Source organism: Buteo buteo, chromosome 18 (genome assembly GCF_964188355.1).
Source record: "Buteo buteo chromosome 18, bButBut1.hap1.1, whole genome shotgun sequence".
Classification (NCBI taxonomy): Eukaryota; Metazoa; Chordata; class Aves; order Accipitriformes; family Accipitridae; genus Buteo; species Buteo buteo.
Genome location: NC_134188.1, coordinates 51,343 through 74,940, shown reverse-complemented (window position 1 = coordinate 74,940; position 23,598 = coordinate 51,343). Strand labels below are relative to the sequence as shown.

General features: G+C 39.2%; 1 protein-coding gene across 4 annotated transcripts; it reads right to left on the bottom strand.

Moving 5' to 3' along the window:
- Positions 1-1,807: 1,807 nt before the first annotated feature.
- Positions 1,808-23,314, bottom strand: PROSER1 (proline and serine rich 1). Of its 4 annotated transcripts, none has more exons than XM_075050499.1 (13): positions 22,641-23,314; positions 19,499-19,564; positions 18,703-18,771; positions 18,157-18,251; positions 16,194-16,287; positions 15,573-15,683; positions 14,783-14,866; positions 13,757-13,835; positions 11,387-11,482; positions 11,219-11,263; positions 7,131-8,892; positions 6,313-6,460; positions 1,808-2,302 (listed from the first exon to the last, which is right to left on the bottom strand). In XM_075050499.1, exons 1-13 carry the CDS (start codon positions 22,683-22,685, stop codon positions 2,255-2,257), a joined length of 2,742 nt encoding a protein of 913 aa, XP_074906600.1. In that variant the 5' UTR covers positions 22,686-23,314; the 3' UTR covers positions 1,808-2,254. The 4 variants fall into 4 exon arrangements, with proteins under 4 accessions (XP_074906600.1, XP_074906601.1, XP_074906599.1 ...); XM_075050500.1 differs by having other exon boundaries at positions 1,808-2,158; XM_075050498.1 differs by lacking the exon at positions 1,808-2,302 and adding an exon at positions 3,410-4,968.
- Between the last annotated feature and the right edge of the window lie 284 nt (positions 23,315-23,598).

The window sequence follows — 23,598 nt, the reverse complement described above, 5'->3', positions numbered from 1 at the left end:
CAAATAGCTTGCAAAACTGGGATTGACATACTTATTGCAACACCCTTCCAAATATGTAACAATATCCATTTGAAGTAATTTGTAGCATTTTCCTCATTATTTGGCTTCTCATGCTGAGCTGCAAGATCAAACCTGTTCAGGACAGATGCCTACCAGCAGGGCAGCAAGGGTGGACAGTTAGAAGAAATATGTGCTTTAATTATTTCAGAAGCAAAAACATAATATGCAAAACTACCCCAACATCACCTTTTTTTAGAGCAACTCAGTTTTGTTGAAAATAACTTTATTCCAAGCCATTCAAATGCCACAATCTACACAGCTGTTTATACCATCAGATAAATGAACAAAACATATTGAAGTCTAATAGAAATAATTGCTTCCTGCTGTTTATTGGTAATTCCCTGAGGTGCCTGTAAATATATCCCTTGAAAGGTGACTAAAGCAGAAGGTGTTTTTCTTTTATGTTCAGGAACATTGCTGTATTAGTTTCTCCTTGTTAATTTCAGCTGCACTTTTATTTCCCGTTTCAAAAATTTGAAGACGAAGGCAGGGCAATCTTAGTCCTTTCTCCTTGGGGCTATACAGGGGCATGTGGATAACTCATGTCCCAAAGTGCTATAAAACACTCGGAGAAGAAAATACATGAGCGCTCTGGGGCAAAGCAGTTTACAAGCTGCAAGTTCACTGGTGCTGCACAGCCTGGCGCAGCCCTGTATCATAGAGCAGTAAGACAAAGAAAACCAGTTTGAGACCAAAGCCACTTTAGCAGGACTTACTGACTTAGAAGCAACATTAGATGAAAGCGGTTCAGGTCAGTGGCAGTTCAGCTATTTCTGCAGGGTGCTGATGTAGCTAAAGCCTTCAAAATTCTATTCCAAAAGCAGCACAAAGGCTCAGGTCAGCCATGATGATTAGGTGCTTACCTGTAAGCAAGGCCAATCTCCAACAGTTAAGGCCATTCTCCAACAGTTCTCTGCAGGAACTGCTACATTTGCAAATGGCACCAGTCCTTTACAATTTCCCTGAAGTGTCCAGTTGCTCCCACTTATCTCATCATCCAATTGCAGAGACTTAATCCTACAGACCAAGCACCCACTTCAAAGTTTGTTAAAACCAGAATGGGAATTCTTACACACAGCCATTTCTGAAAAGTGCCAATTCCAAAGGTATCAAAAAAGTCATCAGGCAGTCCTCACATGAGATTTGCATATAACAAAGCTGTAGGTTTCAGTTTGTCTTTTTCTGACCTTTTTAGGCCCATAATACTTTCCTTCCCATGCACTGGGCTTTGGCCACTCCCTAAAGATTTCTCAGTCTAGTCTTTTCCTGGCCCTGAATTCTGCCTAGGCACTAGCCTATTTGCTTCAGGCTCATCATTCCTTTCCCCCAGATCAAAATTTAGAAGTAGGGACAGGACACAGAGAAGATCAACAGTACCATCCTGTTGCTCATAGAAACATCCTCATATTGATTCTCCTCCTTGTGAAAACGGCATCAGCTTTCAATAGCTGAAGATGGGGAGATGACAGGAGGCATCCCTTTGGCTACACTTCGCTAGAGCATGAGTAAATACGAGAGACAGTCAATCAATGGGATTGCTCCCGTCTCAATCCAGAAAAGAAGGCCATCTGCAAGAACATAAGAACACTCATACCATGGCAAGTTTCCTTCCAGGCCCAGCCAAACTCACAACACTGACTTGCAAATAAGAGGAAGAGGAGGACAGAAAATTGCTGTTTCTCTCATATTCACTATAGCTGCAATGAAAAGCATTTGAAAGAAATTATTGAAATCTGTATTTGCAAACACAATCCCAGTATGTTCTTAGTTGTTCCAAATAAAGATTTTATTTCAAAGAACATTTCACTACACCTTATCTTTGCAGTCTGTCAACAGAGCTGAAATATAGCAGTAATAGGCAACTTGAACAATGAAAAAATCATAGTTAGTCCAGAATTAAGACATACAGCAACAGCCTTTTCCCAGCACAGGCTGAGTGTAAGATCTGGCATGGTTTGCCTCAGGAGCAGACTTTTACTTGACTTTTTAAAAATGGTGCTCAAGTAAGCATGAAAGAGCTCAGGATAAATCACCCCCTTCAGAAATTCCAATGCTGGGTCACAGGAGTTTGCTGCAATGCAGAACATAGACTTTATTCCTGAAGAGAAAAACATTAATAAAACCCAATTTTACATCAGGAGAAATATCTAAGAAATTGAAACTTACCTTAATCCTAACCACTGGAAAGTTCAATTTACAAAATCCTGCTCAACATGATTCGGCAAGAACAAGAGAGCACACTCTAGACAAAAAAACTTGACAGTTTAATGCTTCTTAGCCTATTTGTTCACTTGTCTAACACTGATTATGAGCTTCTATGTAAAACTACACCAGCTGTGCATGAAATACTCTTTTCTGGGTAAAGGTAAAGCTGCTAGACACCACTTAGCAAGTACATTGTTTCAGGAGAATACCATTTAATACAGTGGATATTCACTACTTCTCATCTGTTTTCATTTGGAGAAACAGGGCTTCACAGTCTCTTAGGTATCTTTGAGTTGTCTGATGTTCAGACAGAAAAAAACAACAACCTACACCCCATGACCATTCAACAGAAGTTTTCAGAAACAAACTAATTATTTTTTCATAGAACACTGAAGAACAGCTGATGTCTGGTACTTGCTTTTGACTACACAGTAATGTGAATTAGTTTAAACTTTGATTGCTTGATGGGGAAACTAGGACTCAAATCAGAGATCAAACTCAGTAAGGTTACAAAATACTTACTGACTTTGAACTACTTTACATTCATATCTATGGGACAAAAGCCAATTTGCTCTTGAGAAGATACCTGTATTATTATTTTCTCCTTCTCCAACTGATTTACATATCTACAAAGAACAAGTCATGAAAAGAATGCGAAGGAAAGTATAATGAAAGATGGTAGAGATTTTTTCCACAGATTTCTTGCGGCAAGATACAAGGCACTGATTTTAAAAGCAGTTCAGAGTGGAGAATCATTAGAATTCAACAGGTTTCACAAAATAAAAAAATGTAAGAGTGTAATGTTTTTATCTTTAGATTTAAAGTAATATGTAAATTTCATTATTAAAATGCAAGACTACCCAATTGCTGACAAAGTATTGAGGACACTATTTAAATTTTTCATCTAAACACTTCATAGGATAATTCTATTGCCACTCTTCAGGAAACCAGTTTTATAATTCAGTATATAATTCTGCATCATAAAGAAACAGGATAATCAAGATCAAACATTAGGAAGTGTCTTAGTAAAAACAAGTTTATTCATCTGTATTTTAGGCAAATATGTAAATAGTCAGCAAAGCCTTTTTGCCATGACTGTAAACCTTTTATTTAAAAAAGTTGTGTTAAAAACCAATACAGGAACTTCTGTTAATGTTCTAAAAAACTTTGTTCACATCTTGAAAGAAAATACATTAGCAACATCTCCCAGCAGAATTCATCTTTAAAAAAGTAAAACTCTAGGTGCAGAGCTTTTCTACAGTATAGTATCCTCTACGTTTTCATTTAATCACAGGATTGAATACCATTCATCTCTATTGCCTCTAGGACATCATCAAGAGTTTATCTTAAATAGATGATATTCAATGATGTGTTACACATTGCCACAGGTTCTAACATTATTAGAAGAGTGCATAACTGAATTTCACTAACAAAGCAAGACCTTTCTCTATGCTGCGTCATAACCCTTCCTAACCAATACAGTTAATTTAGCTATATGCCTTCAAAATCATGTACGTTTTCCAAGGAAAAATACTAAAAAAATCCATGGTCCAAATTCTGCTCCCACTTATATTCACAGGATAACATAAGCACCATCAAGTTGTGGTTTACAGCCGAAAAGCATATAGAGAACCAGTGAGTTTATGAGTATAAGGGAGAGAAGAACTTGACCCATGTCTGTAAACATTCACAAAAGTCTGCAGTCAAAAGTGCCGGATAGGCAGCCTATCCGCAGTACAATTATTTCATTCACAGAGAGGTGCAGGGGCAGGGAGAATGTTATGGAACATCATTTTAGAGGCAAATCAAAATGCTTTTATGTACTTTGGAAAGACATACTCTCAGCTAGCTAAACCATACTCCAGTAAAACACAATCCACTTCTACCCAAATACAGTACAGCATCATTTCCTAGCTCTCCCATTCAGATTCAGACAAAGGAGTACTCAATTCAGCAGCAAGCCCATGACAATATTTCAGAGCATAAGAAACCCCCCCACATCCCTCTGATCTAGCCTCCCTTAACATACTGCTGATGCTAACAGGAGATCCTCACACATACGAAGAAAAGATGTGAAGAACCATAAACTGACCTTGATCTATGCACACACAAGAAGTGTGCATGTAGACGAAAGATCGTCTACAGCTTTAAGTATCTAGTTTCAGTCTAGATCTCATTCTATATTAACCACATATACCATAAAACATAACAGAAGGATAGGTGCTTATACACACTATTAAGTATACTTGTTCTCCCTGTTTAGTTTGACAGCCAGTTGTTCTATTTACATAAACATGTTTGAAAGTTACTGATCGTGTAAGACACCAAACATTCAACTCATAAGCTAAAAGGAGAGCCAAGGATGCTCAGCAATTCACAGGATCAGACCCTGAATCAATTAAATGCAATCACAAATCAGGCTTGACATCTGACACAACCTCCTGGAATCTTTTTACCCTCATGTTTTCCCCCTCTTTCCCCAGTTCAGACCATGCTCCCACTAACGCAGAGACAGCCTTCAAAGTGAATAGGATCAGGCTCTGTCAAGCAACCACTGCAGTCTTTAAAAATGTCTGGTATTTATTGCCATCCACTCTGGGGCAGACTGGTCTGCAATGAAAATGGTGTTCCTGGTGTTGACGGATAGTTAGCAAAACCTTCAGGCTGAGCTGTATAGTTCTCCAGAGCAGAAGCAGAATGTGCCTTCAAGGAAGAGAAGAAGTTAGGAAACAGCACTGATGAAAACAAAGAAACAAACAAAAATCTAAATCAAGAAAAATTTCAGGCACAATACCAGTCCTACTCAGGCTAAAACAAAGTATAATCTGAAGTATGCAAATAACAGAGATGAACAATGCACCTATATGCAGATGTTAAACTGTAGTGCAACTACTGCTCTGAAATACCAGAGAACGAGGAAAGCAGTTGGATTAAGAGGAAAAATAAAGAAGCGTTACTGGCATTTACTTTCCAGTGGAGTAAGCCACAGCTGATTTGGAAGACATAGCTAAATCAGGAGCTGTAGTATTTCACTGACTTTGAACTTACTTTATCTTCATTGCTCAAGTAGCTAAGTGTTAGTTTTAGTGATTGGAACTTGTAAACAAGAAAACTGACGTTTCCTCAATGCAATCTGCACACACAGATTTCTACAGAATAAATAAATACTCGACTTGCAAAAGCAGTACTGCCTAGATTAAGTAATTTGCTTCTTTGATCTATTTCCTCTGATATTCAAAAGATAGCTGATGATATTCTGCATACTGAACAGTACTTAGACACATGCTCCATTTCAAACACTGATGTGTCACCGAAGAGAGAAAACATTAATTCAAGACACTCAACTGCCTCTTCTAGTATTCTGTAGAGAAGGACAAATTTCCTATCAGAATCTGTACAGAGACCGTTTTTAACAAAAGGCAAACTAAACATCTAAATGCAAACTCTGATGACAGTTTCAGTTAACTTATGTAGGTTCATGACTGAAAGAAGTTTTTTCATGGACAAGAGAGATGATGAAACTACACATTACCTAAAGCCACCTCAAGCTTATATTACAGCAATTGCATTTGTGGCAACTATCAAGAGAAAGGCACAACCACAAGAGACACAAATTCAAGACAATCTGATTGCGTGTGTAGAGGCACATAACTCACAACAAAGTGGTTTTCCACAGAAAACTAAGTGTTAAAATGTCAGACTGGAACTGAACACAAATGTTGCAACTACACGGTCAGCTCATTAGATTTAACACATACCTAGCAAAGATTTCACTTGCATGTCTTTTCTTTCCCTCCTCCCCATTTTACAAAGAGTTTTCAAAACGGGTTTAATCACATTCGTAACATCCAGAAGCATCGTACATTGGCCTTGAGTAAGAAGTTAATAAATTGTTCTTCTTACAACTGATCATCCTTGTATCAGTTCTCAAACAGATTAGGGGTTTTAATCACTTACTGACTTAAACTAATCCTGAGAAGTTAACACGCAAGTACATGCTCAAACAATTACTGGAAGCAAAACAGTATTAACAAATAGACATGTTACCTGTAGTAGTGCTGACTGTGCAGCCGCACTATGCTGCAATTCCTGCAAGGAAGATTGTGCGGCACTTTGGGGAAAGCCAGGGATACCAGGGAGAGATAAAAGACCAGGAAAAACTGCGTTTCCCGGTGTCTGTAGTCCAGAAGTCAAGCTGAAAGAATGTCAAGATGTGGTTATTATTAAGAACATCTGCATAATGTTTCATCCTATGTTTCTCTCTCTATAAGCTTATGTCTATGTAAATTAGAAAAGCACCTCTTTTTCTAAACCTCATAAAGGCCAGAATTTCCAAACAGAAGCCCAGTCTCTACCCACCTACAAATTATTCATGCACACACAAACCAAGACTGTCTGGACACACCTAAGAAAGGAACTTGGAAATTTTTGTACCTTGGCTGTGCCTACAGTTTGCACACACACAAAAATTTACAGACAAAAGTTAATGCTGAGTACTTCCTTAAAACATAGGAACATCTAAGATATTGTCTGCTATTACCTGGATGTGTCAATGGATGCCCACGTGGAATGCATTCTTGTAAAAGCCTAGGAGGTGCCAAGTATCCTCGTCTGGGAAATAAGATCACTCAGCACCTCACTGGATTAGACTAGACTGTCATAACAGGGACTACTGAGGACAACCTATTTAGTAACTACTCTATCAGTTTCTAAAGATAGGTGGAAATTTCCTGGTGAACTAACTTTAAAAATTAACTGTAATTTCTAACTATGAGTGAAAATAATGTCTATACCTAAAGTAAAATCAGTGTTTTCCTCAAGAGAAAAAGAAATGGTTCTGATCTCCTTCAGAAACAGAAACATACCCAGCCTGTGCAACAAGTGCAGAGTTGAAGTTTGAGCTAAAGGCCGAGGCAAACCCTGGCAGGACCGGAGCCGGAGATGGGGCTGTGGCAGCTGCCGGCAACGGTGCAACTGCTGCTACTGCAGAAGATGCCTGGAGGCCAGGGAAAGAAGGGAGAGCAGGAGTGACAGAGGGTGTGTTAGAGACAGGAAAACCAGGGAAGGATGGGTTTGATGATCCCAGAGGTCCCTGGGCAACAGAAAAAAGGGAAGGGACGGCACTGGACAAGTTAAGCGAGAAGGGTGGAGCAGAGACTGTTGCTGAGGCGGCGAGTCCTGAGAGTACGGCGGCAGTGGAACTCACATGAGGGGCAGACACAGCTGAAGCAGTTGTAGACGGATTAGCTAACAAAGACCCTGGGAGAGTGACGGGTGGTGTAAGTGCTGGATTACCAGTAAAAGCAAAGTTACTGGTTAGAGATGTAAAAGGAGGAAGGCCATTGAACACAGGGGCAATGGGAGCAGAGGAGCCATGTGGGGCAAGGGACATTGAAGCCAGAGAACTGGAATTGTTTAGAGGACCACTCAAAGAGGAGAGACCGGATAGCGCTGGGTTCAGGGAACTGGGTAAACTGACTGGCACCGAAGCTGCTGAGGTGTATGCACGCCCGAGCGCTGACAGTCCTATAGTGCCATGAGAAGGGCCAGCTGAATGAGAAGGACCTTTGAAGGCCGAGAGGGTAGGACTCATGGGTTCTGTTTTGACCAGAACTGGGATACTTGTGGCAGCTGGGGCTGACGAGAGCTGCTGATCAGGGTTAGTGGGACTTGTGCCATGCAAGAGGGAGGCTGATGAGCCACAGTTGACTGGCATGATCGATGGTGAAGTGGTTAAAGGTGACTGTGCAGGCAATGTTGGAGGAGTGGAACTAGAATTGGCTACAGATGGGGATGGAAGACCTGGGAAAATGGCCAGCCCAGGTGTGGAGGAACGCTGTGGGGTGGGGGTGGCTGATGGAGTGTAACATTTGTTGACAGAGGAAGTGGGAGGGTCAGAGTTTTGATTAGCAAGAGCAGATAGAGACACAAGCTCACTTGTCATAGCAGAAGGTAAAGCAGATGAATTGATTAACGAGGTGTCATTTGATGTCAGAAATCCCTTTAAGACAGACAAAATTGGGTTAGGCAAGCTAAGTGAACCAGGAATGGAAGTGGCAGGAGAATTAGCAATTGTAGATGGAACAGGACTAGAAATCCCTTGGGCGTTGGGCGGCAAGGACAAAGGGAGGCCAGCAAAAACTGATGACAATGGAGTGGGATTATTAGCAGAAGCAATTGAAGAGGTTGCAGAAAATGGGAGGCCAGCAAATGGTGCAGTAGCAGATGCGAAAGCTTCACTAGGCACAGGTGTGGCACACGGTGTGGAAGAACCTTGTGGAGCTGGCGTAGCAGTGGGTATAGAAGCCAGCCCAGAAAAAACTGCAGGGATAGGAGTAGAGGTTGCACTGTGAACAGATGTGACAGGAACACCAGGCAATGAAAGAGATTTGATGACAGTAGGAGTTGGGGTGGATGGCTGAGATGTATGGATGGAAGAGGAGACCTGTCCTGGGAAAACAGGAAGGACAGGGGTAGACATGTTCATCCCAGAGACGAGTGGAGTTGCAGGTGCTAATGGATGGCTTATTGCCTTGACAGGTGATGGGGTAGGGACTGGAGTAGCAGCAGGTGTTGAAGGATTAGAACCATGAGGAGTAAAGAGCTGATTCGCTTGTGCAGAAAAAGCTGCAAAGAAACAAAACTGGTAAGAATACTTGAAACTGTCCAAAATGTTTGAAATCAACACAAACACATTTTATACAGCATTTCAAAATATGATACACAGGCAATAGCTAACATACAATGTCTGTATATAAACAATGAACACTGGAGCCTATGAAAACAAAACAAAAAGGTACGTAGAAACACATCACACAAGTTGTACATCATGTAGGCTGCCACTCCTCTTTAAAACACTTTGTGACATCTGCTACCTCTTCATGATCTCATGCAAGACAGTTAGATACTCAAATACACTCCATAAGAATGTCTTAAGCGCAGGTAAACTCCCTCCCTCTGGTCCCTAACACCTGGCAGTACCCAAACCAGATCTAATATTCCATCAGCATCAGATCACCTGGGCTCCTCTGCATCCACTCTCACTGAAGGTCAGAATTTCCTTCAGAACCAGTTAATTCAATGTATCATGATTTCAGAGAAGTTTAGTCAACAACTGAAGAAAGATGATTTCAGGTGCTGGTATTTTTCTTTCCTTCAAAATCAGGTCATTCTCTTCATTGTGTTTCCTTCAGATTTTGATTCTAAGAAGGTACACTTTTAAATTCATGTATCACACTACAGTATTAAACTGACATTGGCACTTGACTTTATCAACAAGTATTTCTGTAAGTCTTTAGTCAGGTGTCTATAATTGAGGCAAGCACCTGCCACTAGGAATATCAGCTTCTATCAACCCTACAAAGTAGGTCAAAGAGGCATCAGTCAAGCTGGAGGAAAACAGGCAGGCACATGGCAAATGGGGATGTGGAGGTTGGTGGAAAGAAGCTGCATTTATGAAAATTGGCATGTCAAGAGCCTTGATACGCCTCTATCTAGTTTCCTGTGGAATATGAATGTGTTAATTAATCATTCCTCTCAAACAACACTCATGCTTTATTGTACTTTTAAAATGATCTGTTCAGCTGTAAGCAAATCACTGATCCAACCAGTCAAACTCATCACCCGTAAGTCTGTAACAACTTAGCTTTCTCTCTTGCCCAAATTCTACATATACGCACACAAACCCAAAACTGGAATTGTTAACATCTTGGACCTAAGTTGATATGACAAACACCTGTTTTATGTATTTTGAAACTCTAAAACCATCAGGTTTGCAAACAAACTATTTCTTTTTACATATTCTTTTCCAAAAACCTAGTCCAAGATTGCTCAGCTCTGGATTGTGTTCTTTCCTCATCCTGTTTCCAAGCTGAAGACTCTCCTAAAGATCACTGTTGTTAATCCTGACAGCCAGGATAATTACCAGAGAAAAACAGCTGCAATAGAACCCAGAGCTGCTACTGAATATCTCCTCCTAAGAGAAGATTTTATTCCTTACACTGTATTCATTTAGCTGTATAAACTACCTTGTAAATACATGCACACTTAAAGGGGTATATATGAATAAAGTGATTATTTGAAACAGCAACATTTCTGTAGAACCATCCCTGGGCATAAAGGAGAAAAGACAAGACAAAACGTAACTTTTTTCTTTTTTTTTCCCTAGAAATATTTACAGGAGCTAAACTTATCATGGTCATTTTATCTATTTTGGGTGTTTGTTAATATGCCTGACTCAATAGTCAGTAGATTCTCAATTTCTATTTGTCGGACCTAACAAAGTATTATCAAAGCCTTTGTGCAAGTAGTTCATAATGGGATTTATTATGATTTGTACTAAGTGTACAAAGCGTACAAAGTACCAGACAAACAGAGACAAAAAAAACAAAACCAAACAACCTCACAACTCTCTCTTCTGCAAAAAAGAATTGGATTTTAAAGGGTAAGACAAAAGTGCAGGTAGACATTGTTGGATGTTAACAGTCAGGGACAAGACATTCTACACATGGATTTCAACAAACTGTAAGTAAAGAATCTCTCTTGTATTCCTAGCTTCCCATTGCAACTAATATATGAAATTAAAATGTGAATGAATTTTTGAATAGATGTCCAGAGTTTTAACAACTGCAAAGATATTACTGAGTGCTTCAGTGCTCTACATTGCAAAGCATATTTTGATTTAGTTTTTTGCATTTCTCCCATACTTATATGCTGAAGAATATAAAACTTTAATGAGCTGACACAAAAGGCTGAATTTTAATGTTTCAACTTCTAAGTGCCAAATGTCTGAGATTATTTTATTTCTCAACTCCCAAGGGATCCTATTCCAACAGTAGTTAAATACTTGAGAGGCTTATGAAAATCCCACTAAACAAATAAGTTGTTTACATTTTCTGAACAAATAACAAAGATACAATCAACCCAAAAATCTCCCTGTGGATTTGCAATTTACCTTGATTTTGGGAAGGTTTTGCCTGGCTGGAAAGGTCCTCATTTTCTAAACAGAGAACAACACCTTGTTATTTAAAAGCAAATGAAACTCCAGCAGTGAATGATCCATTCACAACAATGAATTAGAAAAAATACCATCAGCATTTTTTAAAGGTATGCATGTTTTTACCTGAAACCACCTGATTAGCAGTGTATGGTGGAGGAGCTGGTAAGCCTGGAGCTATGACATTAGCCATTGGAACTAAGCCAGCATTGTTGTAAGCACCTAAAAGAACAAATGCAATATACGTATCAGTTGTCAGAAGAACCCATATCTAAATGAACCAGTAAGTGTCTTCCTTTAAAAGAACATTTTCAAGATTGTAAGACATTCCTTCACCAAAAAGCCAGACCAGTTAATCATTCAGGCTGGATGCTGGCTTTTGCCAATGTCTGCCTGAATGACATGCATTGTGATCCAAATTTTAGTAATGGCAGTTCTCTTGAAAAGCTTTTTCAGCCAGGTTTCAATTGCTTTCAGTTCCATTTTGCCTGAAAAACTCAAAGGGGAGGAGTGATTCAGAGTGTCTGCAACATCATTTATTCTTTTTCTATTCCTAACTTAAAGGCAGTTGCTACTCTTCCTTTAACATTAAAACCTTGACAAACAAATGAGCCAAACATACATCAATGACCATGACCATGCCTCCAACACTAGTCAGAAAATTCAGAGAAAAATGTCCCATCTCAAATATTTAGTCTATCATTCTTCAATGTATCTTTAAATGTTAAGAAATTCAAGTGGGTTAGCAAATTATTTTAATATAAAATACCTACTGTACTTGACATTTTAAAAAATACCTTTTTTCCTCCCTTATTCTTTGGAGCAACTCAAACTGTTGTATTGCTGTGGTATACAGTTCTGATGAAGAACATCAGAATTTAAATCACAGGAACATAAATACACTTCACAGTGGTCCTAAATGAGTATTTTAAGAGCATAAGAACTTACGCTTCATGGGAAAAGGCAGCACTTGAACAAATGCAGTAATCTGTCACACACAACTCCTTTCTGATTTAACACTTTCATAATAGTTCTACCTAATGTTAAGATTCCTTACATGACAACTCTTGGCTGAAAATCAGAAAAGCAACTAACAATCGTTGCGTCACCCAGGAAGGAAATGTTAAACCAATACATTTCAGAGGCAGAAAACAAAACATCATTCTGACCGTTGCTTCAAAACAATCACACTTAATAGTTTCAGGTCAGCATCTGCAATTTCATTAAATACATTTTTTTTAATATATATATATATATAAAAAAAAAACCCATATCATCAGTCACAAAGAGTTTTTTTTTAAAAACCATGCTGCATCCTAATAAGGCCCTGAAACCTCAAAAGCCGTTTCATATCCTAAAATGTACTAATACTTACATCCAGTCACAGGCCAAATTTTGTGCTGTAACTTACTTTGCATAGGATTTATTTGATACAAATTTGAGCTAGTCTGCAAGCTTCCTGTACACTTTCTGGGGAGAAAGTAATTTCTAGGGCACAAATCATCAGACTTACTTTAGCCACTAGTAGTGCTCATTTTTCCAAACTGACTATAAAGAGACTTGCAGACATCAAGTTAGATGACTCACTCTTCAACACACATGCTAAGAGCTCTACCACACTTTCTTATCAAATACCTTAAAAACTCCCTGAAATCCCTAACATCAGTGAAAAGCAAGCTTCCTTACCAGAGCACTCCTTGCTTTGCAGTACAGAATTGCAAGATTAGGAAAAGGTTTCAGCTGCTGCTCAAAAAGACCAGAGTCTGACTATGTAAGTACTCTAACCTCTTCTTCCAAAGAAATGGCAATTGCCTTGCTCTCTTCCAAAAATGTCTGGAATCAAACAACTGATGCAGCAAAGCAAAGAGAGAGGAGTTTATGAAGAAAGACTCAACCTTACCTAAGGCACAAGGCTAGTAATAGTCAGACCAAACACAGGAAAAGGCAATCATTATGTCCCTTCTGAGACTGAAATCTACATGCCTAAACTTTTCTTTTGGGAAACTGTTTTCCCTCCACTGTGACAGAGAGAAAGTAAAACTGAAGGCAACTGAGAAACAGATTACCATTCTTCAGCAAGTTCCTACATTATTTCCACCCAATTCAGGCCTGTGCCTGACCATATCCTAAGTTTGGTACAACAGCAACAAGTCAACAGACTTGTCAAGCCAAAGCCCAAACCTTGGTCAAACATCACAACAAAGACACAGCCCTAATCTTGTCTAACATGCACAATGCCTCCCATAAATGAAATACTTTGTCATCAGAACAGAATTGTGAATTTTCCTTATGATATCAATGTTAGAAAAAGAAGACAATATATTCCTCTTCTTATCAACTCTGCAGTCACGACAGGAAGAGGTAGAAACCAGTACCCAGGAGCACAAGCCAATTTCAGATATGACCATGGTCAGAGAAACTGACACTTGACACTTATTACTTAAAAAGCAAATGGGTGAAACAATAGCATCAAGCTAAAACACATAGAAGCCTTACTTGGTGCAATAGTTGCATGTGGCCGACATGGTGGGATGGGGTACGGAACTGGTTTGTGTGGATTGTAGGTTGATGGAGCCTACATAAACAAAAAACAAACAGAAGAAGCAATAGTGAAAGCATTACCTAATGTTTCTCAGACAAAAAACTAACATTCAGATAGTACTACAGACAGCTGTACTTCACGGGAAAAATATTTGATATCAAATTTCTTCATAACACCCATAGTAACTGCAAATATTTCACTCTTTCTGGAAAGAATGAAACAAATGTAACTAGTATACCTTTAGACTGTAACGTAATATTGAACACAGGTGGGAAAGGGAACTTCTTTCTGCCTTGTAGTCTTCACACTCTGCAGTCTTGGACTGACTTCTCATTTTAAAGATTTAACAAACTTAAAACTAACAAATACTTATGAAGGTGTCTGTCCCTTTAAAATAATATAGCTTAGTGGGAAACATCTCATAATAAAAGCAAAAATAAAACATTTGGACAATACTTCAAAGCAGTATCAGGTTCATTGAAAGTTTGTCCCACATGCTTAAAAACTTTGAAATACAGATCAGCTGTTTTGTTAAGAAACAAGAACCTCTTTCTAAGGCACTGCTGTAATTCAAATTTCCAAGATGTTCTTATGTTCATGTGCGAAACCCTCAGAGACTGTAATAAAAAATTGTATATATTGGTATCTAAAACTTCCACTAGCTCATGATGGACTACTAAAAATGCTTTTAGTTTTCTCTTCTGCTACTTTAATTTAAATTATGCCTTCCAATGCACACACATTGTATCCACTAGAGAATCCTATCCCCCACAGATACAAACTACAGCTTCTTTTCAAGTTAAATAAAAAAATACTAGGTCATATTATCTTCATTATAGAAGTTTAGCTTTGTTTAAATTGGTGCTCTACAGTCTTCTTGCAACGTAACAGCATTTTATATCAATGCCTTATTGAATTGGCTGGTGGTTGAATTTTTTTTTCTTAAAAGTTTCATTTATTTATTCATTCATTAGACATACTGGTTTGGATGGTCCAAGTATACGGGCTGCTATTCCCTTTCCTTCATTAGTACATTCTTCTGTGTCCTTTTTGATAGGGGTTCCCTGGAACAAAATAAAATTAAACTATTAAGTATTAATTTAGAAGTAAATCTTGCTATGGAATTTCTCCCATATTTTTTTTTTCTAAACTACATTTGCATTTTTGAATATTCTGGAAGTGATATTTAACAATGTTTGTTAGGAAAAAGAAACTGTGTTCCAGTCTTGTAAAGAGCATTCCAATAGCTTGGTTTGTAACATGGAGCTTTTGTAAAGAGATGCATATTAAACAGTCCACGTTTCTGACATAATTAGAATTCTGCATTTTGACTTGTAGTCATGGTAACTTATATTTTGCAGTCCCTTAAGTGTTCACATGAAATACTTAACATGGTTGTTCAAGAACTGCAATAAGATTAGCAGTAGTACTGTAGTGACCATATTAGGTCATCTTCTCAACCTGCCAGTAAGGCTCTTCACACCTCTCCAGATTCCACCAAATATTGCTGAAGTTTACAATGTTTTCCTTGTATGAACAATGTCTTATTTATGCAGTAATCTTTACTTGAAGCAGCACAGAAAGAATGGACAAATAAAAATAATGCAAGTTCCCTATAAATGTGTAATAGGGTAATAAAAAAACAAAAACAAAAACACTGCTTTTGATTCAACTCCTCCTTCCATGTATATGAATACTGGTTTGGGTTATACTATAATGAATCCTAAATCAAGGATGCTGTGAAAAGGAAAAGCATAGAATCATGCTTACTGGGAAAATTCCATTTATGCGGCTTGGTTTGCCCTTGGGATAAGGATTGCCAGGAATCATGCCACAGGATGATATCATAGCATGAGGAGCCTTGCAACCCGTTTTTGAAGCCTGCAAGGTAATCAAGAAAGGACATTATTTGCTATCAAATTCAATGCTTTAGAGAAATGAATTACTATTTCATGACATTTAGACTGCATGAGTCAACCTACATGGAACAATTCAAAGCTTTGTCTCAAATCTTCTTCCCAAATAGTCCAAGTAGTGTGAGGTTCTGCCAAAGTCCCCTTTATTTGAACAACTCTACTTGGACTACCTCTGCTTCTACTGAACTTGGGGTTAAGCACTTGGTGTTCTCTAAAACAAATGCAGACTGTTTCCTGCAGCACTGGTTGCAATTCTATGCCCCTTTTTCCATATGATCCTAATGCCTGACAGAAACTTCCCCTTTTTTGCACATGTATTACACAGCTCTTATCTTTTTGCAGCTGCTTCTTTCAGCTTGTCTTCCACCAGGAGTTCCCAGCAGTTTTCATGGTAAGTCCTGACCCCGCAATGACCATAAGGATGGAAATAATACTGTATTTGACAGAATCGAGGATACTAGAGTATCTTGACTACCTGTTCAAGAATTCTTCTGCATCTTTTCTTCTCTGACATATTAATTCTGAACAGATCTTCAATAAGGCGATAATTCTGAGCATCAACAATGTTGCTATAAATAAAGACATTGACAGATAATTACTGCCATTTCATATGCTTATCAGAAATAATGCACTACTGAAAAGTGATCAACACTTGTTCAGCCAGTACCCAACAGTACATTAAGAAACTATAATTAGTTCAGATCATAATATTACTATTATTATTAAAGTAAAAACCCTGGGCTTAAATATGGACTTCATACCTCTAAATGAAACATGGTATTAGAATTAAATATCAATATGCAACAATGGATAATGATGGCTAAACTTTATGGCAAAAATAACTACATTGACAAAATGAATTTTGCATCACAACAGTTCATTAGAAAGCTTCAATTGCTACTAGCATAGAATTCCCAGCCCAGCAGAAAACCAGCAGCCACTTAGTTTGCCACTGTTTCTTGCTAGACTGGTAGAGAAACAAATTTTCATCTTATTTACTCCAGAATGAAAAAGCTGAAACCCCTGGCAATTCTCTTCATGTTCTGCAGAGCTAGTGAAACCCCTCACGCAGTTCTATAAAGTACCCTTCCTCTCTCCTTGCTCCTCTTCCAAAAATAACACCAACAACAAAACATGCAAGTACAAGGAGCCTAATGCCCAATTCTACCTGCGTATTTCAAAACTCTGACCACATCACCTTTACTTCTGTCAAATATTACCTGCCCCATCCAAACTACTGGAAATGCAACAAAGCCCCAAAAAGGAAGACTTCTCAAAGGAGGATATTAGCAGAAATGGAATCAGCAGAATGTTGAACAAAGACATGAAAAACACCTCAAATAATGGTATTAAAAAGTGAATGAACTTTCAGCTTTGTTCTCTAGTTTTGATTAGCAAAGTAAGTAGTACACAGATTTGGATTAGGATTTCTATATTATGACTCCCTTATTATGCTCTTGCCCTGTAGAAACCCAACAGCTCAAGAAGTTACCATGCTCTCCCCCTGCAGCAGCTGAAGTGTAGCAGCTAAAGAGTCTATGAGTTCCAGTCTCATTTCAAGAAGCAAAACAGGTTAGAGTTTAATGTGCCACTGAACTTCCTTTAGGCTACCCTGTTTTGTTTTGGTCTGAAAGAGATTAGGAGCATTCACACAGCTGCTTAAAGCTCAACTCCGAAAGCAAGATCATGTCTATATCCTCAGTCTTTTGTTTTATGGATATTTATAAAATGAATTTATATGCCTCAAAACGTTCAAGCTGGCTGTAATATATAGCATTCATATGCAAGGCAGACATACTTCATGCAAAAAAAAACCCGCCACCCAAACCAGAACAACACTTCATATAATAAATCCCCTGAACCAGGCAGAAAAGTTCCAATATAAACATACGCAAAAGGTAGATCCTTTGAAGTGACTGTGTTCAGTAAAAACCCCCAACTTTCTCTATAAACATACATTTAGAATATCTATACATCTTTTATAGATATTAGATCTGTAAATCAAATATGTCAATTTAAGAGATTTTTTTATTTAACACGTTTTTACATACATAATATTTAGAGGGTTTTTCAAATGCAAAAGGGTCAATTCCCAGAATACCCTGGTCTCAAGCCTTTTACATTTCAGTGAGCAGAAATAAGCTTAAGGCCCTCTTCACTGTCTACAAAATTTGAAGACCACTGTAAAGATACTGGCAAAGTGGCAGTTTTCCAGCAGGCAGAAGCCCACATAGCAGCATGCTAAAGACTCAGATGAACTATAGAATTTTGCACAATGTCTACTTCTAATTCTTCTTTTTACAGTCCCATCAATAATGGATTCGTGTTTTACCTTAATTGGCCACAGTGTTTCCTTCTAGAGGTATCTTAAGTTTTATATACTGAAACATTAGTAAAAACAATACAACTTAAAGAAATATAATATGAAAGATACTTACGAAGCTAAGATTTCAAGGGCAATAAGTTTATCTTTACTGAATGTGAAGCAGTTGAGAATATTAACCATTTTTGATGCTGGAACTGCCACTATTTTCTGATGAGTAAGCAAGAAAGAAAAAAGTGTATATAAAATAAGACACTATAATTATTTTTAACCCAGAGTGCTTCGTATCATGTATTTCACTAAACATTTAATATTCTCTCCCTCCCACTGGGAAGGAGACTCTACACACTAAATGCTGAACAAGGAACTGCAAAAAGCTCTTGCCAAAAGCAGAGAAATTAGGAAAGTTAACAATAGTTAAAAAGGTCTACATCTATTCTTGTGATATACAGGAAAGTAAAAGATACTATAGCCAAAAACATACCCTGGTTAAAAGTATGACGTTTCGTATTTTGATACCATTGAAAAAGAAAGAGATGAAGAGGAAACTTTGAAGATTAAAGGGCAGACCGACCCATCAGTTGCAAAAGTAGACATCTCATAACTAAAATAAGATTAAGAGGGCAAACGTACTCTACAAGATTATGCCACAAGAACTTACATGTTGTAAAGCCTTTATTGCCTTGAGCTGTGGTTCAGCCCAGGAAAAGTATCTCAGTAACTCGACAACCTGCAACAGAAGGGCTTTCAATTAATCTTTTATATATATTAAAAAATTATGCGAACAGCATCAATATGATCTTTCCATTTTGGAGTACAGTGGTATACTGCTAAAAAACATGTGTCTGTCTGCGATATTTGATTACAGTAGTGCCTACCAGTATCTAATGTTCTTTTTACTTCTAAGTAGGCACCGAAAAATTCTATGTTATGAGATGAAGTTTTTCTATGGAAATATTTAAAATAGATACTTACTCCTCTCTATATATTTGCATATATGCACAACAGTTGCCACAGTATTAGAATAAAAGAAATTTAAGTCTTTCTGAAAAAGCTTATTAACATTCAGCATCTCAAACAGCATAGTCACCAAACGTACACAAAAAAAAACCCAGAAGAAACAGGAAAAAAATCTACATAGTATCGAAATAAGTTGGATACTTATTACTACATGCCAGTTTAGAAAATACATGCAAAATAATCCTGAATTCCATGATGATAAATTTCTCCAATTCTCCCACACAAGAATGAAAATGTAATTATTTTGGTAACAAAACAACTTGGAACTATTTTTAACAGTTTAATGCTGATATAATAATGAGGAATTAAATCTCCTCAGTTAATAAATAGAAAAGCTAATATGATCAGCCTTAGTATGATTGGAGACGTTGTCTTTCTGCATTACTGAATACACAAAACCAATAGCTCCCATTAAACCCATGACTGTTGACTTTTACCTGTTCACTAGAAAAGTATCCATGAACATATTCAATAGCTTTTAATTTGTACTCAGTCAATACAGCCTAGAAGATACAGGGAAAAAAAGATGCACGATTAGTCCCTCAAAAATTAAAATTATAGCACAACCATCTGCTAGACTAATCTATTAATCTAAAAAAATCTGAACTAACAAAGTGACATTTGCATCAATTACACTGCAATATTTCTAAATAACAGTATACTCCTTAGATAATTGAGAGAACAATGAAAAGCAGAGATGTAAATAAATTCTTTAAAATGACTCTTTTTTTATTTATTTCATTTTGCTTTTTTTGTTGTTGTTTAAAACTGTACTGAGAGATCATCATCACTCTTCCTTTTGCCTCAAAGGTTTACATCAACTTTACGTTAAACAAGATAATAGTTGATTATTCATACAATCTCTTTGTATGTTCCCTGTAAAACAATTGGCAAAGCATCCTACTTCAGTGAATTTATGAAGAGACTGGATAACAAGTCTGTACAGACAGAATTAAATATACAAGAAAGCTTGCTCCAGATGTTGATGTTGCCTTATCATTACCTTCCTATAGTTCAAACCTTAATATGCAATCACACAAAACAAAGCAAGCAGAGTAGTTTAACGCAGTACTGGCCAGCACTTTTGACTTAGTGGCAAGATAGTTTTGTTGATAACCACGGGGTTCCTCCCTCTCCTCATACCCAGCTCGCTGATACAGGTACAAGATGTAAAGAAGACAGGTAACAGCTGAATTCCTACCCCTAACTGGTGCAAACACCTTTCTTCCCCAGGCCCCCATCTATTGCTAGCTCTCATGCTTATTCTCAAATCACCTCCAGCTTCACCCACACACCCATTTCTATCTTCTTCTCAATAGCCCTAAAACCTACCACACAGACATGAAGTTCTCCATCACTGCAACCTGACTGTGAGTAGCACAGGTGCACAGAAACCCACTTGCATACTGTTTGAGGCAACCCCCTTCCTTTCTGTACCTCATTGAGACCAACACTACAAGACACACTGAAGTCACAGGGGAAAAAGAACTTCTCTCTTCATGCTCATTTTTTCTACTCTCCCTTTCTTCTCTTCACATATTTTGGGAAAAAGCTGGATGCCATATAGCAACTTCTTTACCAAAACAAATGTCTCTTCCTCCTTAAATCAACAACTGAATGACTTTATAATAAGAGCACAAACAGAAAGCACTGCTAAGTATATTTGGGGGTGGGGGGCAGGGAAACACACAAATCCCCAAACTTTATTTTGTTAATAATCATAAATATATATGGGGAAAGATAGAACTAAGCTACACATTAAGACATTTAAATAATTGTTCCTGCTAATTTTAGGACTGAAAATGGAACACACCAACACAAATGCCTTGTGACTCTCATAATAAAGAAGGTTCTACCACAGAGCTAGAAATGAAGTTTAAACAAAGACCTAGCAACAAAGACACAAAATAAGCATTTGGAAAATGAATGTTATACTGCAACAGCACAGCCATTATTAACAGAGCACAGCACTGATCCTTAGATCAAAAGTAAGTTAGGTTTACAGGAATACAGGCAGATACCATACAGGAAACATAATTGCCTAAAATCACATGTCAAAACCCTTTTGTCTCAAGTCTTTAGTAATCACAGAGCGTATTCTGAAGGGCTGCACTGCAGTAGTAATATTTGAAACATTACTCCCTCCCACCATCAATTCTCAGAGAAAGTAGTCACATGCAAGTTGTTCCCTGATTTTTTCCCCCAGATTTTCCATAATAATTCTTAGGTTGGGAGGGAAGTCCACACTCCGAAATATCTTAGGCTGTCACATTTTTAGCTGGTCATACAGCATGGAACATACCTGTTTTATAAAGGAGAATTTATGATCATGACCTTATGCAAAAATGCTAGCAAGTGCAGTTGTGATAACAAAGACTCATCCTGGGGCTTTTGTGCACAGCGTTTTATACCCCAATATGTTCCAAAATAATAATACTACAACTGCAGCCATCACTGCATCTCATGCTGAAGAGAAGCTGAATGGAAACTCAACTCTTTTAACACCCAAGACAACCCATAACAAAAAACACCTATTTACAAAAATGCTAAGGATTCCTTTTCTGCCATAAGGCAATCTTATCCGAAACAAGCCCTTCATTTTCACACAAAGACAGCTTTAGCAGGACATGTAACTGTTCTACTGTGACACTTGTATCAAGTCTGCTTAACTACAGCAAAATACATCATCCCAGGTTTGTACTTTCCATGCAAGACAGGTAATCTCAGAGGTTCTGATTTTTAGTATCTCTTTTTCCACTTCCAGCATTTGGGGAACTGTCCCAACAACCAACCTCTAGCTTTCCTGTTAAAAGCAGGCCTCTGTGCAAAAAGAAACAAAGAGACCTGCCAGGCACCAGGAAGCCTAGGTTTGTATCTCTGCTTCCCACAACCAGTAGGTATTTTTCTCAGTGAGTTTTTAACAGGATATGCAGACACACAGTTCAGAGCACGCATCAAAACCCAGGATTTTACATCCTGGAGAGGTGTGCACATACTCCCGAACTGTGGGAGATGTGATTTTGAACAAGGACAGCAGAGTGCAGCTTTGAAATCAGCCCTCTCATGTCATATTTGCGTGCTGCATCTCCTAAATCATCATATAAAAGGTGGATACCTCACACTGTAAGTCTCCGTTTCCAGTCATGCCAAGCAAACACAGCAGCCCCTCCCCCACAATGAGAGATACTTGGCTATTTTGGCTTTTCTTCTTCATCTTCCTTGACAACGAAAATGCTGTGACAAACTTACTCAAGTGCTTATTTCAAATGAGGGCTCTTCAAGCACATGTTGTTAGCTCAGTGATAGCACTCTGGACATTCAATCTCAGTTTTCTGAGAAAATAAAAACTTCTCAAAGAGAGCAAGCATGTCACAGCAACTTCACACTGATACATCCGACATACAACAACTAGGATACACCAGCAACACAGAATTACAGTTCTTCACACCGAGGTGAAATTTAGTCTTTATTGAGTCCCGAAATGCTTATTAAAGAACGCAAACACCTAACCTGGTGTGTTCATCAAGAGGAATATTCTACCATCAAATGGTTAAACTGACATGCAAAATGCAAGGTTACCTTTCTAATTTCATCCAGCACGGTTTCAAATGATTTCTTATCCATCTTTATTAGTTCATTCAATGCAGATATTTAAACATGGAGGGAAAAAAAAAATCCAGGACAAAGGCTTAGTCTTTAAGCATACAGGAAAAAAAAATTAAAAAAGCAACAACAAACAAAAAGCAGCAGCAGCAGCAGAGCAAGAAAGGCAGCCTTGGATCTTCTCGGCCCCCCGGTATTTGGCGCTGACGCCTCTGCGGTGCTGGACACAGCGCAAGAGACAAAAGCGGACGGCCGGCTGCTGCTCGCCGCTTCGGCGGAGGCCCGCGCCCGCTCACTGCGCGTTCCGAGGCTGCTCCCGCCGGCCAAGGAAGACGAAAGGCTGGCGTCGGAGAGGCCGCGGCAGCCGAGGCCGCTCGAAGCGGCCGCGCAACGACCCCGCAGCGACGCGACGCGGCGCGGCGCTCCCCTCAGCACGCGGCGCCGAGGCCCGGCCGGCCCGCGCCCGCCTGCGGGGCGCCCCCACGCCCCATAGCTCGCTGCGCCGCCGCCCGTGGATCCCGGCGGCCGGGGGCTGAGGCGCTTCCGAGGGGCCGCAGGGGAACGCGGGGCAGCGGGCCGAGGCGGCCTGGGCAGCGAGGGCGCGGCGCGCAGCCCAGAGCCACAGACGTCGCGCCCCACTCAGCCGGCCCTGCCTCTCCGCCGTCGCGCTCCTGTGACATCACAGCGCGGAGCCGAAGGCCCTGCTCCACGCTGGCCACAACAACGATGCCTGCGCGGAAACGGCGGAAATTCGAGCCGGACTCCCCCTCTTTCGGCTCCTGGACGTCGTGTCGAAACATTGCCCGCTTCTGCGGCGCGTCGCTGCGCCCTCTCTAGCCTGTCTCTGCGCTGCCGCCGCTCGACTCGGAGCCGGCACGGCCTCGGGCAGCCCGGCGCTGGGAGAAGCGGCGGGGGGGAGGCCCCCCGCTGGGGA